General features: G+C 39.9%; 1 protein-coding gene across 3 annotated transcripts in view; it reads left to right on the plus strand.

Moving 5' to 3' along the window:
- Positions 1–18,989, plus strand: part of LOC117952740 (neuropilin-2-like) — a 98,921-nt gene that overhangs the window by 48,403 nt on the left and 31,529 nt on the right. For all 3 annotated transcript variants that reach the window (XM_034885263.1, XM_034885262.1, XM_034885264.1), the window contains exons 8-11: positions 4,033–4,177; positions 10,429–10,604; positions 11,323–11,496; positions 12,804–12,948. In XM_034885263.1, coding sequence (XP_034741154.1) covers positions 4,033–4,177; positions 10,429–10,604; positions 11,323–11,496; positions 12,804–12,948 — 640 coding nt within the window. The remainder of the gene's footprint in view (positions 1–4,032; positions 4,178–10,428; positions 10,605–11,322; positions 11,497–12,803; positions 12,949–18,989) is intronic.

The following is an 18,989-nucleotide window of genomic DNA, read 5'->3' on the forward strand; positions in this document are numbered from 1 at the left end:
TCTTTTTCTATCCTGTAGTAACGCGTTAGCCCTGGTTAGTCTCCTTTTGACTACAAACTAGGGGCGGCTACACAATATGTGTCCTTCTGCCCTGCACACTATTGATATTCAGCAGAGTAGTTGTGTGTAAATGAAGGAGAAAATAATATTCAGTCCATGTTTATTACCTCTGACCTTTACTGAGAGATGAAAGTGGCATTGGAATCGGGAAGATTTATCTTGCTTTGAATTGTTCTTATATAATGTGTGTGTGTGTGTGTGTGTGTGTGTGAGAAAGAGAGAGAGAGAGGTGTAATGTTAAGCATCTGTTAACTCCAGTGTTCCTGGTGTCAGCTTGCCTTGTCTCTTAACACAGTCAAAGACATTGGACCATTATCAAACCTGCACAAAACACAGACAAATACACACACACACACACACACACACACACACACACACACAAGCACAGACACACACACATACACATGTTAACCTGAGCTGGGTTGCGGGTGCAGTCCATTAGCTGATTGTTGCAGAAGCCTTTTAGAAAGAGACTGATGGTCAGTGAATTTAAGTTGAAGACCTCAGTGATGCTTCATATCCCCTTCCACCTCCTCCTCACTTTGAATCCCCACTCTAGAGCCAAGACCTGGAGGGAGGCTTTGGTTTACTGTAATATATTATACGAAAAAGTGTTTGTTAATATTTGTGATCTGATGCTACTATGACTATTTGACTGCATGATAATATATGCCAACTTAATAAAGGGGGCAACCAATATTCTCCAGTATAAAATATGTGTAAAAAAACATTTAAATGTTGACAGGGTCAGTTTACCATTTGATTTCAATTAATTTAATTGTATCAAGAATGCCTTACACATAAAAAGACATCAAATACAATCGAGGATAAAAACAATAAAGTCCAGGACATATTTCCATTGTCCTCACCATTGATGTTGAATATTAAAATGAATTTCTTTACAGTTCTTAAGAAGCTTATCAGTGTGTGGTAAGATCTGACAGCAATGAGTGCTGGTCTTTTCTTAGCATGTTTTAAATCCTGCTACTAACAGGATTTCAGTTTACTAAAAAAAAAAGAAGCAGTTGCAGGTTTTCACCAAGCAGAAGCTGAAATACAGTTGCAGCTCTGTCTGGTGACCCTGGACAGAGCTAAAAATGGAAAAAAATAATGAACAGCATGTAAACAGAAGTGTCTGCCACACACACAAACATCCCATCACAAATGTATACACTCTGCTGGTAAAAGACACAATCAGGGTTCTACATACTGTACATTCGCACAAACACACAAGCACAAAAAGTCAAAGACTCACACTGTATGCACTTTCTTATGTACACATTAAAGCACATACATACATGTGTGTGTGTGTGTGCGTGTGCATGTGCGTTTGCGTGTGTGTGAAAAGTTTCAGTGTGCACCAAGGGAAATCAGAAATAACCCACCAGCCCCCAACTCCTTAGAGTGAGATTTTGTAATTACACTTTTACACACCGTAATTCCAACACACACACACACACACACACACACACACACACACACACACACACACACACACTTGTAGTTACAGTCCACTGCCACAATCCCATTATGTCTTTTGGGGCCTTTAGGCATTTTTCCATCATTTAACTGGTCACAGTTTCTGGTATTAAGGCCATTGTAAGGGCATGCATTCACAGCATCTGACTTTGTATCACACACCCAGTGGGTCATGGGTTCAATTCCCAGCTGGCCAAGTAACCCACTCCTGTTCCCTTTCATCCATATTTTGTCACCCCTGACGGGCCATGCTGTTTAATTGATTGGGAACAGGAGAAGATAGGGAATTTACACACAGGCACATACGCTCCAAAAAACAAAGTGAACACCTATAAATGAGTAACCAAGCAAGTAATTGAGTCTTTTGGCTCTGTTAAATGAGCTTTACTGTTCTCTGTTGTAAACACACTATGCTGTGTTTTCAGCACTGATGTAACATAACAGAAATAGTGTTAGAGACACAGAGGAAAAACAGCCTTGGAGGTTCTCTATTGAAACAACAGGATAGAGTTTTTTTCTTCTTAAATTCACAGCAGTGTATCCAGTGCATACAGTGAATACAGTAGTCATCATGCCAGTGAGGCAGACAAAGGGGGACTAAGAGATGTTAAAGAGACAGAAAGGAGGACTGAAAGGGAAAGGATAAGGAGAGAGTAGCAGAAGCCCAGCTGTGTAGTGAGCCCCATAGAGATGACAGTCATAGAGAGAGAGCGACGTGACACTGCCAGATAGCAGAGATATAAGAGACAAAAAGACTGCTTCTGGCCATGTGCGCTTGAACTCAGTTTCCTTTTTTTCTGTATTTGTGTGTGATTTCAGAGGAAATTACTTGGTGTGTGTGTTATTTATGGTGGGAAGTGTTAGAGCTCAGAGGGCACTTTAGAAGAGTGTGTGTGAGACAGTATCATGTTGTGTATGTCTGTGCGTTGAGGGGCGACAGTGTATATTTTTTTTTGCTGTTTGTGCGTGAAAGAATTTGATGTTTTCTTGTGTGTGTTTGGGTTTGTGTTTGTGTGTGTGTGTGTGTGTGTGTGTGTGTGGTTAAGTCAAGAGAATATGAGAAGATGATGCTCACTCACATACTTACAGCCTTGATTTATTACACACTGCATGCCCTTCCACTGTGTGTGTGTGGGTGTGTGTTTGTGTGTGTTAGAAAACACACACACACACACACACACACACACACACACACACAGCTCTGCATTAATTTCTTCCTTTGTGATCAGAAACAACATATTCACTGGGTGTCTTTATGTATGTGAGCAGTCAGAAGAGGAAGATTGTAATTTTAGTTCATTCTTAGTTTGTCCTGAGAATAAAACTGTCCAGTTTGAACCATATATATTGTTCAATTGTTGTTGTGTTTAATAGTCTGTATGTGCAGTTATTTAGATTGTTTAAACGGTTGACCATTAAGTTACAGTTTAGATGTCCTTGTTACTGCCATTACTAATAATAATAATAATTCAATTCAATTTCAATTTTATTTATAGTATCAGTTCACAACAAGAGTTATCTGGAAACACTTTACAGATAGAGCAGGTCCAGACCACACTCCAGAATTTACAATAACCCAACAGTTCTAGTAGTTTCCATAATAATAGGGAAAGGAGAAGTTTCAGAGGTAGACGTGAATATCTCTATTACATTTTATAACCATCATTCCAGTAGTTATAAAGACATTTCACCCAAAGCCTCACATGGGAACCTCATGGGGCACTAGAAGAAAAGTTGGGATTTTGTTTTCTTTTGGTTGGATGCAAATTACAAAAAAGTCATAAGGAGACATAATTTGGGAACCAGAAATTTGCTGAGCTATTTCAGCCTGGACCAAAGTGGTAGACCAACCAACAGACCCACTGACTTAGCGTTGCAAAGAACTCAACAATTGAAAAACTGTAGGAACCATTACTGTGGAGCTCTCTCCTGCTCTTCTATGTCTCTCATGGTCCTTTTTCCAATTTAGGTTATCAACATTCACATCAAAGAGCAAGAGCTCTGGTGACTTGGAAGTGTAAGATTATTGTGTTTACCATGAAAATAACTGAAAAGTTTGTCCTAAATTTATAAAAAATGTGTCTACATTTATTCAGTTTTGTTATAAAACTACCATTTGAAGTCTGAAAGTGCCAAAATTGAATTCAGCATCCTCTAAAAAAACTCAAATATTGTAGAAACTGATTGCACAGTGCAAAATCTATTGTCAATTTGGACAATTCTGCTAATTCTGCTAATTCTGCAAATTGCTCAACATACGACAATTAGCATCCGTCATTTTCTGCATGCTGGGGACCCATACGTCACATTTCTGCAATAAAACTTTTGGTGTACTCTACATTTCCGGCTGTCTACCAGACTATAAGGCTTCTCCACTGTCCTCGCCTTTTCACAGAAAACACATGAAACTGTTAAATGCATACTGTAGATCAAAGCAAAACAGCCAATATTATGTAGTATTATTAAATGATATCTTTTCCTCTCTCTACATAGGTTTTCCATGCCAACACCGACGCCACAGAGGTTGTACTCAATCGGATCCCACAGCCGGTCCTGGCCCGATTTGTAAGAATCAGACCTCAGGCATGGAAGAATGGCATCGCACTGCGGTTTGAACTCTACGGCTGTCAGATCACGGGTAAGAAAGATGAAGCATCTTCTTCAGCAGAGTTTCTCAGACTTTTCTCCTCATGGGACTCACTCTTGTGAAAACATGGTAACCGTCTTGCCAAATTTAATATCAATGACATAGTGGCTTTTACACCGGGTCAGAAGGTGGGTCACAGCAAAAATAACTTCCTTAGAAAACATTTCCTAAAAAAGAACAAGCAAGCAAATGTAAAAGGGTATTTTTTCTCTTCATTTATATAACCTAATGATAAACAATTCAGAAATGTGTCCATCCATCAATCCATTCAATGCTTCTATTCATATTCTCCTCTCTCTCATCTTTTTCTGTCTTCCACATGCACACAACACACCCACTCTCATGTTCACTCACACTCCTGCCCTCGCTCTTTCATATACATATCCTCCCTCTCTGTCTCCCACTCACACATTTTGCGCGCACACACACACACACACACACACACACACACACACACACACACACACACACACTCAGTCCTAATAGAATAATACTAGAGTGTGATGTGTGGGTGATAACATCAGAGAGTAACGGGCTCTCAGCTTTCATCTGCAGCCCTGGCAAACAAACACGATTTCAACCAGCATAATCAGCTCAATACTATAAATAGATCAAACTTAATTAGACTGGCTGTGTGTGTGTGTGTGTGTGTGTGTGTGTGTGTGTGTGTGTGTGTGTGTCTGTCTGTCTGTCTGTCTGTGTTATAGAAATGGTAAAAGAGAAAGAGTTTCAATTTATGTGTGTGTGTGTGTGTGTCTGTATGTGTTTGTCTGTCTGTCTGTGTGTGTTTGTGTGTGTGTGTGTCTGTGTGTCCCAGCTCCACTGTATCATTATTGGGTTAGAGCCTCTCTCTGCTGCCATCGTAGTGGCCATTGAGAGGGACAGATATGCTGTTATCTAGGAGGGCTATTTCAGCACCCACACAAATCACAATCACACCTAAACAATATGAGACTGCTTGTGTGTATGTGTCCCTGTGTGGTGTCTGTCTGTGTGTAATAGAGAGACAGAGAGGGAGAAAGCAAACAAAAGAGACAGGGATGTGGCATACATCATGTGTCTTTGCCTGTGTTCTTGTCTACCAATATCCTATTTTCTACCCTATTTTAACACCTGAAATTGCATTATATAATAGGGATTGACCGACATTTGTTAGTGACGATGCGCATACCAAATATTTTGGAGCCAATACTTCTTTTGTTTCCTCAATTTACATCATAAAAACGACACAATGATAACAAATGTTACAAGTGTCAATTCAAAAAAGGATTTTTTTACTGAATTTAAAAACAAAAAATGAACAAATAGTAAAAATAAGTGAGGTAGAACAAGTAAAAAAAAAGTTAAGTGCTGAAAATACCGAAAACAAAAATGTAAGCTTAATTAAAATTCTGAAAATAAATTCTAAAAATAATATTTAAGCATAAATAAAAAGATACTGTACATTATTGCACAAAGTTGCAACAAGCAAGCAGCATAATAAAGTGCACACTGTAGTATACTTAATCTTAAAAGTAACCAACTACTTAAAATCTAAAGTAGCCATTGAAATAAAGTGTTTGATTTGTAATTTAATACTGCCATGTTTTCAATTTTTCTACGTAAAATAAAATGAACATGTCTAAGGCTAATATGCAAAGACAACACAGTAGAAGGTCTGAACGAAAGAAAAAAGAAGCAGATTAGTGGAACATAAATAACGTGATGTCAGATGCACATTAAGCAGCACATTGTTCAAGTTTCTGTTCTAAACTGCATCAACGTTTAAAGGTATAAATATTCAACCACGTATAAAACATACCTGAAAGTTTTAAAAGCTCTCCTTCAGTTGGTGCAGTGATGCGTGATTACCACTAAGTAACACACACAGACGCGCACATACACACACACAAACACACAAAATTGTGTTTGGTTGCTGACGCTGACTGAAAAACTCAACCACCAATGAACTGGATTGAAAATGATACGCGTCAGCAAGCGGCTGTAAACACAAGTAAGGCATACACGATGCACTTATGTCTGGTACATGATAAATGTTAACACAAATTAATATTCGACTACATATAAAACATCTCTCCCATCATTAAAGCTATTCTTGAGCGGAGGGGCTTTGGTCTGGTATCACTGCAATGGCAACTCCGCCTAGCTCCAAGTAGGGAGAGAGTCTGGTGTGTGTGTCTCTCCGAGGGACACACACACCAGACCTCCGCCAGGTGGTCGCTGAATAAAACGCCCACGGAACAACGTTGGCGTTACTTAATCCTACGACTAGTTTCCGTAACAGCTACCGTAGGCATACAAACTGGCAAGCAGTTTTATAGAGAAGGCCTTTGCATTTTCCATTTGGACCCCCAAATTTGCTCAGCTGTAGTTGCAAGCACATACAGAGCAATGTGTTTCCACTTTCAACATGTATGGCAATATTTCAGCTAAGTCAAACAGTTAAAAAAAGATGCTTTGAAGAATTTCATACTCACAGTTGTCTTGAAGAGCAGGCTTCCAGCACTCTGCTATTGGGGGAGGGGCAGTGTATGGTCTGCATGTGAAAATCGGCGAAAGCAGCGGCCGAACATCGTCTGATACCGATACACGTAAAAACACAAATATCGGCCAGGGATATTGTCGGTCACTACTATATATCACTCTACTCTTCTCACTATACTCTCAGCAGTGAGAACCCATTCAATGCATCTTTTGGCCATTTCTGTTTCCCCGTGTATTCCCCATCTCCGCTGCCTGGTAATGTCTGCAATCAATCGCTGGCCTGAGGAAAACTGACTTTATAAGCAAAATTGTGAAAGTTTCAGACTACATTGCCTTTTTTTGAAAGATATGACAGAGTGTGTCACTTTAGAGGAAAACAGAGTTACAACACTTTCATGAAGGTATGTCTTTAGCCTACAGAGAAACGTTATAACCAAACATATCCTCTAATAGCTATGCAGGATCTTCTCTTTTCTTTTCCCTGCACATATTGACAAGCACACACCCGAAGACACTGCCAGGGGATGTGGTAATGTCCTACACAACCTATAAAGGCAAACATAAAGCAGTCAGTCAGTGACATGCCATTAACTTAAATCACACTTTAATGTCTCTCTCTACTTTTTTCTCTACGCTCTACCTACCGGTATCTCTCTTCACTATTTTTTTCTTCCTTCTCCTTCTACTTTCTCTTATGTCCTTGTATTACCTTTTCTGACAGCTTCCATTCCCACTTTGCTCTCTTGGTCTTTCATTTTCTCCTCCCTACCCTTCCCTTAAATCTTCCCTTTTCCCTGTGTCATTCAACTCTTTGTTCCTCCTTCCCTCCTCTCCTTCCTTAATCTCATTTTATGCTAGCCCTGCAGCCCATATCAATCATTTGTTTTTGGACCACTATCATTTTTCTCACCAGGCTCATGTAGTGTCCGGGTTTGTCAAGCCATACATGGTTGTTAGTGTGAGTGTGTGTGTGTCTGGGTGTGTATCTGTGTGACTGTGTGTCTGCATGCATCGGCTAAGTAGAGCCTCAATGGTGTACTTTACAGCTTTTGTAAGACCCTGTCATCAGGAAAAGCACAGTGTTTGTGCGCCCATGTGTGGGCTTAGCGTCAGAGTGAAAGTGTGTTTCAACCTCTTTGAGAGACCTTGTCTATCTTATTGTCTGTGTGTGTGTGTGTGTGTGTGTGTGTGTGTGTGTGTGTGTGTGTGTGTGTGTGAGAGAGAGAGAGAGAGAGAGAGAGAGAGTCCGCTTAAGAGCTCTCATGCTGGTGTGTGATAGGGCTGTGCAATTAATTGAATTTCGGTTTCGGTTTCGGTTTCGGCTCCCAACGATTACCAAAATAGTACAATCGAGTAAAAACGATTATTTTGCCATGTTCTTTTTTGTAATTTCCTCGTGTGTTCTGAATAGCGCGCGCGCACACACGTCATGCGGACATCTGCCCCTCCCAAAGCCAAATGCTTTCAGCCTGCACTGTCAGGGAGGCAGGTCGCGTGCATGTTACCCGCTGGAATTTAAAAATTTAGCGAGAGTAAAGATGGCAGAAGGAGGGCAGCCACAGCAGCGTTTGGTAAGCAAAAAAGGCAAAACCAACTCCATTGTCTGGGAACAGTTTGGCTTCGAGGAATCCGACGACGAGCAGAAACATGCTACGTGCAAGATTTGCTACATGGTAGTGGCTGCAAGTAAAGGGAACACCTCGGCTTTCAAAACTGGCAAGAAGATACCTCTGCATTCCAGCAACAAGTTCCTCTTCAGAGAGGGTCTTTAGTACAAGTGGAAACATTGTCACCTGCTTGAGTTCATCTCTTAAACCAGATAATGTTAACAGATTGGTGTTTCTGGCTAGAAACATTTAAGAGATTATTTTAGCAGCCCTAGTAACATGGTGACTTAAATAATGTTGTTGTCTTTAGTTAACTTATTTGCTGTTAATGCTGGGGCCTGATGATGGGCCAGCCTTTTATATTCGTGGATTGAGTTGCTGGAATTTGTTTATATTTTGCCAAAATGTTGCCTACTTGTTTTAAAGAGATTGTGGAACTAAATGCAGGGAATAAATACTTTTATACTTTTATTTGAAATTTATATTTATATTAATTTTAATAGTTCAAAAAGTACAATAAATGTTCAATGTTTTAAGAATTGTTGAAAGGTGTCTTTTTAATAAATGCAACACGTTTCCAAAGTCATGTGAAATAATCGTGTTATATAATCGTGATTTCAATATTGACCAAAATAATCGTGATTATGATTTTTCCCAAAATCGAGCAGCCCTAGTGTGTGATATCTAGCTATTTCTGCTACTGTGATCTCCAGAGATCATATTCCCATCCACTCCCACTGCCCTCCTGTATTTAAAAAACAACAACAAAAACAACAGCTGGAGTGAAGGTACTCAAATAGATAGATGCAAAAAGAAGAAACATAGAATAGATACAATAGTAGAACTGTATCCGAATCAGTTTTCTTGTCTTTTATAGAGCTTGAGGGAGCAGGGCTTAGCTGTTGCTCTTCATTGTTGATTCATTATTTACCATAGTGAGGCGTGTTTGCAGACGTCACAGCATTAAACTTTCATCTCCATGTGGACCTGAAGAATGTCACCGTCAATCAACGTCACCCTTCACTGTCAATCGGCTCTCTCTCTCCTTCTTTCTTTTCTCTTTATCTTATTTACCCTTTCTATTCACTTGCTCCCTCTCCAGTTCATCCTTCTATTTGACCTTTTGTTATCTCTTTATCTCCTTCTTACTCTTCTTCTTCACCTTTTTATCCATTCCTCGTTCTCTTTTCCTCCCTCACACCCTCTCTACTTTATTCCCATTCATTTTTTTCTATTTTCAAAACAAAATGGTCACATTGTTTTGTTCCCTTTGTTTGGAATTTCTTTTACCATTATTCATGGAAATATTCTGATGCTTGTCAGACTTAAATAAATTTGTCAGAATAATAAACAGGATGCCTTTGATCTGTAGCACGCTCTCATACAGTTTTTACATTTGGGATTTCTCAGGCTCAAATTTCCATGATGAATCCCCTTTGGAAGCTCGGGTTAAAGCATTGACTTTGCGGCAGTAGGAAGCAAAAAGAGAAATGGTTGATGGAAAGCAGCGGAGTGCAGTGTTACAATTCAAGTCACAATCGCACAAGAGTTTTGCTCCAAAATGAGATCAACGGTGATGTTAAATTATTCCTGACCTAAAATTCACATTTTTAAAGCAAGAGTTTGGGAATTCTTAGATGTTTAGCAATGCAGCCATCCCATGTAGCCAGACTGGATTCAGAGAACACAAATTCCAATAGACTTTAAAGCATGATAATGATAGGTCGATACACCTGATAACTTCATCACTCCAAAGCAGATTTTCGATTGAATCGCTACCTTCCTGACAGTCTCTAATTTCATTTTGCATTTTCATTTCACAGACTTGATACAACATCTATCACAGTAAACAGATGGTTAACTTTATTTGTCAGATGTTAGTCATTACTGTGTGGTAGTACACTGCAGAGACGATTACACATATATATTTCTTGTTGGTTTATTTGACAAACATCAACCCAGTATCCTATTCCCATCAGACAACTCATGAATACAATGTTTTTTTAGCAGCTGACTGTCAAATGTTGGATGCTGTACTGATCTTAAAAACACTAAGAGAAAGCAGTAGAAGGTTTTCCAAACTCTGCTTGGAGCTGTATTACTATGCAATGATTAAGTTTGTATTCCATCTACTCATTGTGTCCTGGCCAGATGCTCCCTGCTCAGAGCTGCAAGGCATGTTGTCTGGACTGCTATCCGACTCCCAGATCTCTGCGTCGTCCATGAGAGACATCCACGGCTCCATGGGGGCAGCCAGGCTGGTGGCCAGTCGGTCCGGCTGGTTCCCCAACCCGACGCAGCCCATAGCTGGAGAAGAGTGGCTACAGGTACATCACCTTGTCCTAATAATAACTTTGTTTAGCTCTGTATGTGTTCTTCAGAGCAGGTTGCTTGTTTTTTCATTATAAAGGAGACTGTAGTTGGAGATGAGGGCTACAGGTGGGGTTCATTCTACTGCATCAGGCTCTTCACTGGTTCTTCCTTACATATTCTTTAGGGAGAACTTCTTTTAACTGTTGACAATGTGTCATCCCCTCAAAACAAAGACAAATACACGAACCCAAAACAAAACCATCATTTGCTATTTAATCTGCAATGGCAAAAACTGTTGAACAAACAAAACCACTGAAAAAATGCATGCTGGACCAACAATGATATCAAAGCCCGTCTGGGGAGAAAGGGATGCTGTACCAGAGGATAATGCAAGATGTAGGAAAGGTAAGAATAAACCATATGACAAAATCAAGGATCACAATGCACTCAGTCAAATGGAAAAAAAGAGATTCACAAAGTGGACAACCTTTGAGGTACTGACTAGCTTTCCTTTCTGAACTGACAGTTCTAAAATGCACAAATGCAAAGAAAAATGCACACAAAAAATGCTCACAAAAAATGCACACAAAAAATAAATAAATATAAGCTATAGAAAAAGTCAGTTAAAGATTCACATCACAATACAGTAGACGGGATAGATCTGTAGAGTGAAATGCTTAGGCTGTGCAGGGAGGGAGCTAACAGTGATGATTATGTTTGTCTGTGTTGCAGGTGGACCTTGGTGTGCCCAAGATGGTGCGTGGCATCATTACCCAGGGTGCAAGAGGACTGGAGGGCAGCACCAGCGCTGAGAACAGAGCGTTTGTCAGGAAGTACAAACTGGCGCACAGCGTGACTGGCAAAGACTGGACTTACATCACTGACAGCAAGACTGGGTTTGCTAAGGTAAAGGAGGGGGGCTGTGTCCGTCTCACACAAACAGTACATATGTACTCTCCTGTCTCTGATTGTCACTGTCACTTCTCCCTCATTTATGGTTTATTTATAGCTGTCTTTCAATTTAACCCCTCTTTGCTCTCTTTCTCTCTCTTCGGGGGGATGCCATTTTTATTACAGCGTCATGTCTGATAATAATTCAATTTAATCACCTCACTCCTCATTCTCCCTGCTTCTGTCTTTGCCTCTCTCTGAGTCCTCTGTGTTCTTTCTTTCTCTGCTTTTCTCTGTGTCTCATCCTCCTGTTCACTCATCCTCTATTTGTCTCTCATGGGTGTTAATTAAAAATGTCTTTCCTGCATCACCACTCAACACTGCTGGCAGTCTAACACACTGTGAGACGGGGCACTTTAAACTCTGTTCTCCTTTCTGACTATGTCTTAAAACGCTTTAATAGTACTACTGAGTGCCAAGCTTTTCTCCTGATGCTGAAATCCTGTTCTCTCTCATCTGCCTGCCTTTTTAAATGAGCATCCTGGGATATTCATCATATGTTTGTTTTTTTTTAAATCTAGAAATGGTTTAGACAGAAAATGCAATTCTATTAATGAAACTAATATAACAACTTTCCCAGCCCACATTTTGAAGGGATTGGTGCAGTCTAGTCAGTTTTCAGCTTGTAATAAATCTTGTTTTTGCCAGAGGCTGCTGCAAGTCGCCTAAAAAAAAAGACTTGAAAATCAAAGGAAACACAGTCTCTGTTGTTATTTTTATTACACATGTCATACTGTGCTTGGAAACAACGCTGATTAGGAGTGTTATATGACTTTGAGATAGACAGGCTCACGATTTTGCTTTTGTTTTTTAAATGAGACATGAACATTGGAGTGGTGAAATGACACATATAACTAAGTCTGCCGCGTTTACGTCTTTCTCCATTGTTTCAGGATACTCATCCTCAATGCTGTCTTTACCACAGAACAATGTATCACACCCACTCTGACAGATGCCACATATATCAAACAAACATTGGGTAAAGCTTATCGCTCATCTTGATGCATCTCAGGCACGTGTTAGACAGCCTTGGCTTTAAGACAAACTGGACAAGCAGTGAAACACATTTTTCCTTTAAATCGCCGCACAATCTTACTGTACAGTCAGATAAAAGCAGCAGAGCACGCTACAGAACATTGTCATATTTTCAAATATTGGTTTTACCCTTTTCTGGAAAAAAATTAATAAGAAAAAAAATGAAAATAAGAAAAGCACTCTCTAATAACATCACTATAAACAAGCCTTTGCCTCCCTCCACTTAGATTTTCGAGGGGAACGGCCACTACGATACGCCAGAGGTGCGGAGGTTCGATGAGATAGTGGCACAGTTCATCAGAGTCTTTCCGGAGAGGTGGTCGCCTGCAGGGATCGGCATGAGGATGGAGGTCCTTGGCTGCGACCTGCCTGGTAAGGACACGCAGTGTAACAGACGCAAACACAACACACACTTCCACAGAGAAACGTACACACAACTCACACTGTCATTTAAACAAGTGAACTCACAGCTACAAGCTTGCAGAAATGTACGTTTGTGAAAAAACATTCAGATAAATACATAAACACACTAATAATAGTGTCTTTACCCTCCTTTTGTTTATATAACTTATACATACAAAATTAAAGGAAGACAAATTGTCTGCCGACTCTAATCAAGAGAAATCTTTTCCAAATCATATATATATCATCATAGTTATTGTGATACTTCTGCATGTATTTACATCACGTGATCCATGAGCATAATCCCAAACAAACGTCAGTGACGTAAATGTGCTGCGTAAATCATACCATTAATCTCTTGACATCTGCAATGAGTGTGTATAGTTGGATGTGTGTTTATGAGGATTTATAATGTGTACGCTTTCTTTTCTTTTTTAATCTGCCATTGTATTTACATCTGTGTCTGTATGTAGAGTATAGTATAAGTATGCAATGGTTATGCTTGATTGTGTGTGTGTGTGTTTACTTACTTACATGCATTCTGCATAACAGTTGAAGTTAATCATCTTGCCCTATAGGAGGTATTGCAGCATGTCTGGACAGGGATTAACATGTCTAGGTCATGGGACTTTTACTAATAGTGGCCAGCTGTGTAGTTGCACTATATTGTGTTCACAGCCTATTATTTTAATAACATGTAGCTAGTGTGTAGTGGAGGATTAGGTGCAGTGCATGGTCTGCTGAATTTGGGTATTTATGATCAATTCATGACCCACTCAAGGATTTGTGTAAAACGTTGTTCATAAAGAGGGATGATTTGGTGGAAAGATTGATGAATGCAGAGCATTATTTCCTATGTTTCTCTATTGAGCTTTGTAGGTATCTTTTATTATTACGATATTTTACTGTTGTATGGCGCTTGTTAGCTATGGCAATAAAATTATTCTCAGCTGCACAATGACAGCAAAAATAAAGCAGGCCATTGTACAAATCTCCCCACATCTATTCCTAAACTTGAGCAATAAGGATGTGCTGCATGAATAAGACAGAATATTTTACTTACTATAATATCCTATGTAATGAAGAAATCAGAGCCCAAATACAGTCTGAATAATGTCTCAATAATTCAAATGTTTTCTTGACCGGACCTCTATCCTTAATTGTAAATGCCCCGTTAACAATGCTACTGTTACTGTCATACTCCTCTCCTCTCCTTTTTTTAATAGAGCTTTATTCAAGTTTAAAAAATTTACAAGTTATAAATTAGACATATGCCAACATAACATAATATGCTACATAACATCAACAACAACAACACAATCAAATACAACAAATTACAAACTTGACCAATGTCACAAAGCAGTGCTAATGTGTGTTTTAAGTTGATAAAGTGCATCCAGTGCATAGTCCTTCATTCGGCCTCCTTTGTTTTTTTTCTTCCTTAAGCATGTTTATTGAAAGTTATAGAGTGCTCTCCTCTCCTCTCTCCTTCATGTGAAATCAGATCGTACTGCTTTAGTCAGGTTTTGACATGTGAAAGGTGAAGACAAGTACAGAAAGTGACACGTACCTGTTCCCAGTGGACGTGAAGTGGGCTGTTGGCCGCAACTGATGGCCTGCTGCTAGAATTCTGTGTTTCTCAAGTGTGTGTGTGTGTGTGTGTGTGAGAGAGAGAGAGAGAGAGAGAGAGAGCGCCATAGGGAACAATTTATCCTAGATATGTCAGAACTAGCCAAGAGGTCAGTGATGATGGGGTGAGAATATCCTCTACTGTTAACACAGGTTTTAACAGGTTACCATGACTAGGCCTGCATTACTGTAAAAAAAAAAAAATCAGGCATAACACAGATATCATGTCGATCAGAACTCAAATTCAACACTTTACCTCAGGGAAGGACTTTTTTTACTTTGTACTAGTGAGTCCTGTGATTGAGATACCATGTAGGAGTATCTAATTGGAATACACCCAATAAAAAGAAAAAGCACTCAGTGGAAAAACTGAATATATAGTGAAACAACACGCTTCTATTCGTCCTTCAGTGTGAAATGATGGCTTTGCTTGATTGCAGTTATTGTCCATTTCCTTCTCTCTATATCTATTTTACACTTTGACCAATTAAACTTTGTCGTTTCAGACTTAGCTCTAATTTCACTCCTCCTGGAGATAAATATGCCCTCAATGTCCAATCATGCTGACTCCAACCTCTGGGATTTCACTGGCCATGTTTTTTTATCCCACCCATACACATTGCTTGTTATTGCGCCTAATAATATCATGCACATCATATCTGCAGCCATCATCTCTGTGATCACAGTGCGGATCAACCTCTTGGCTATTGCAGCTTTTGTGATTGTCTGCTGGTCTGGCTGTCTGTGTCTGCATGCCAGATGTTTGCCTTCTGGATGTAATCTCTGCATTATAACAGTTCATTCCCACTTTACACAGAAAACACCACAGACAATCACACACTAAGATAATTCTACATCTTAGTGGCTTAGAGCAACTTGATTTTGTGAAGTTTCACTTTGTCTGGTTTTTAATTGTCTCCACGCTAAGTGACATTTGGATAATAACACTGAAACACACGGTCCCACCCGTCGTGCATTCACGATCATTTTTGCTAGGCAATAAATGACAATAAAACAGAAAAAACACATCTGACTGAAGACAAAGACTTTGTTTTTCTTCTCAATAAAATATTCAACAGAAAGAATCAGCTTCAGTCGACTGAACACAGCTGTTTACACATAAGTCGCAAGCACACAAAAATGCACACACGTTCAACTGCCTTCTCTTATTTTTTCATACACACACACACACACACACACACATACACACAGGGCTACAGGTAGGAAGTGAGTTATGACAATATACAGGAAAAAGCCTAACAGCACCTTTCAATCTATGTTCTATGAGTAGAAATCCTATCAGGTTGTCTTCCATCCTCTCTCTAATTGAATTTCTCTCAACAGGCCGCAAAATGATTCAAGCATTGTTGTTTTTCTTTTCACTAAGCATGATATCCTTGAGAGTACCCCACCACCTTTTCGCCCTTAAAAACTAGAATCGTAGGAGCTTCAACGTGTACATTCCAACCACAACCATGCCTGTCTCAGTGCTGCTCAGGAAGTAAAGGAGTGAATTAATGAATTGATGAATACATAAAAGGAGACATCAGCAGTGTAAGGCAATCACGTGTTCACACACACACACAGGCAAGCCTGCAGTGGATGCAGCACACAGAATGGCCTTTTCATTATTCAGTAGTTGGTTTCAGACCTCCCTTCCCTGACATAAATTACAAACCTGGACCTGATTAAAATGTTTAACATCCTATAATTTATACCCATATTTAACATTCCAAATTGCCAATCTACTGCCATACATCATTCACTGAAAACAAGAATACAAGCATCCTTGTCCTCTCATTCACTCTCACTCAAAAGTATTGTGCACTGCATGTGTGTAGGCAGCATGTTTGTTTTGTTTGCTTAACACACTAGCTTATTCATTGTTCAAAAGTAGAGACAAAGTCATTCTGATAGATTGTCAGTCATGAACCACATATCCTCTAAACAACTGCTTTAACAAGCATACAAAGAAATGGCTTTTCCATTACTGCCCCTTGTTTGTTTTTGTATTTAAAATGTAGCGAATTGACCTGTCGTCAGGGCTGTAGAACAATTTCCTCACATGGGAGAATCAATCTCAGCACCCAATTACAATGAAGAAATCCCAAATGATGGATATAGGGTTTTTGGGGGCACACAATAATGTAGTTTAGCATCTCATTATATTGCTGCAAAACACAGCCTGGCTATTATAGCGGGACTCTTTCTGATTATGCATGCTAGCTATGGAGGAAACGTGTAATTTAGGTCTTGTAAACATTGGACGGGAACTGAGAGCTGCCAAGTTGCCGGTTTTGTTCATGTTTTAAATGACTGACCTACTGACCTATCAGAATACCTGCTATGCTCTCATCTCTTTTACTCCACACCTAGTTGTTGGCAGGCAGGCAGTCACATATGTACACACACACAGACACACACACACACACACACACACACACACACACACACACATACATACACACCACCTGTTTGGCAAAAGACAAAGGTTTGCTCTTAGTTGTGTAAAGACATGCTTAGTCTCTATTAAAAAACTGCAGTGGATTATGGGTGGGGTACTAAGCACTGAAAAACACAGACAGCGAGAAAAAGCGGCTGTGTGTCCGGTGTCTTCAGACTGGCATCTTTCCTCTGCTGCTGGTGCTGCTCTTTGGATCATGGATTCTCACTTATCACAAAACCCTAAACACTGCCAGCCAGATTCTCACAGACACTATGCTTCTTACCTCTGTGTTCCAACAAAACCACAATAATCAGCTCACATCGATCATGGCTGATGGCTTGTGTTACAGCAAAGAGGTTTGTGTGTGTGTGTGTGTGTGTGTGTGTGTGTGTGTGTGTGTGCACGCTGGATTGTGCTGTGTGTGTTCCAGGTCCAACATTGCTGATCGCTTTCACATGTGAGTCGTTGCTCCAGTCCAAATACTTTCATGTGATTGGTGGAAGGTGTCCTCACTTACACCCTGCTTCCTCTGCTCTTCCTTCTCCTGTCTTGTCTCAGAGACTACAGCGGTGTGATTCTAAAAAAAACTATGTTCACCAAAATGTCAACAATCAGATTGCAATACTGTTTTAATATATAATAATATGTTTGAAAAGATTGAATACATTTATAATTTTATGAAAGCGGTATTTTCTAAATGGAATACATTTATTTAATATTTATTTTTATGATTATATTTCTAAGCAAAAAGTTAATTTTTGTTTTGCTGGGTAGCAACAGAGCGGCTTGCTTTAATAACAGATGGGATAAGACTTAGCATACAACAAGCGGCCTGCAGCTGATTCCTTTATTTTAATTCATAAAGTTAAAGACCTGACCCGGCTCTTTTCTACTGACACGTATGAACACTTTAGAAGGAATGGAAAATAATGTGCGAGAGGGAGGAAGCCTGTGCAAATGTTTGTGGCTTTTGCAGTACCCAGTCCATCTCCGCCCCTTCAACTCCCTCACCATCAGAAGAATTTAATCACTCATGTCTCTTGCCAAGGCTCCTCTAACAACCCCCCCCCCCACACACACACACACACACACACACACAAACACACACACACACACACACACACACACACACTCCATCTCTTCTACGTCTTAACCTTCCCTTTTCCCTTGACCTCATTACCCTCATGGATTTGTTTCCCTCTCTTGCTCTCGCTCTTCTCACATTGTTTCTTCAGTCCATCTTTTTTTTCTCACCCCTCATCTTTCACATTTAAGGCAAACAAACGTGTTGCCAGTGCTATCCTTACTTGATAGGTTTTGATAAAATTCTCCAACAAACAGTGACTCCATGACTCCAGAGCCAAGCTGAACCAAAGATCAAATATTGTACAGTTTCCAAACACATGGTGTAAAAATGGAAACACTTAGTTCCTGAAGGGATTACTGTTTGGAGTGTTTACGGGACACCATCAGTATGATGACCATGTGGTTGTCGAGGCCAACCACTGGGGCACTTGCCTACCACAGCAGAGGGGTTCACTGCTTGGCAGCAGCGCCTTTGACTTGGTCATACGTTTCATCACGTACAATCGTGCTCTGTTCACTTCAGGAGGACAGTTAAGTTTATCAGTTCCATCTCTTCGTTCTTGAGACATTACACATGGAAAAACTTAGGATTGGGCACTGGTTTATTGAGAATGCATGTGTGTTAATATGTGTCTGAGTGCCAAAAACGCTGGTGTTTTCTACCATGTAAATATTTAGGTTTGGCTTGCCACCTCTTTGCAGTATTTCCCAGATATGCCTGCCTCATTTCCTTATTTATTTATCTTATTCATTCATCTATCCATCTACTGTAGGGTCTTATGCGGAATTTGCACTACATGGTTTGGCTCGACTTGGCTCTATCCTACTTTTGTTACCAGGTCCTTTTCTT

The sequence above is a fragment of the Etheostoma cragini genome, chromosome 11 (assembly GCF_013103735.1).
Source record: "Etheostoma cragini isolate CJK2018 chromosome 11, CSU_Ecrag_1.0, whole genome shotgun sequence".
Lineage (NCBI taxonomy): Eukaryota > Metazoa > Chordata > Actinopteri > Perciformes > Percidae > Etheostoma > Etheostoma cragini.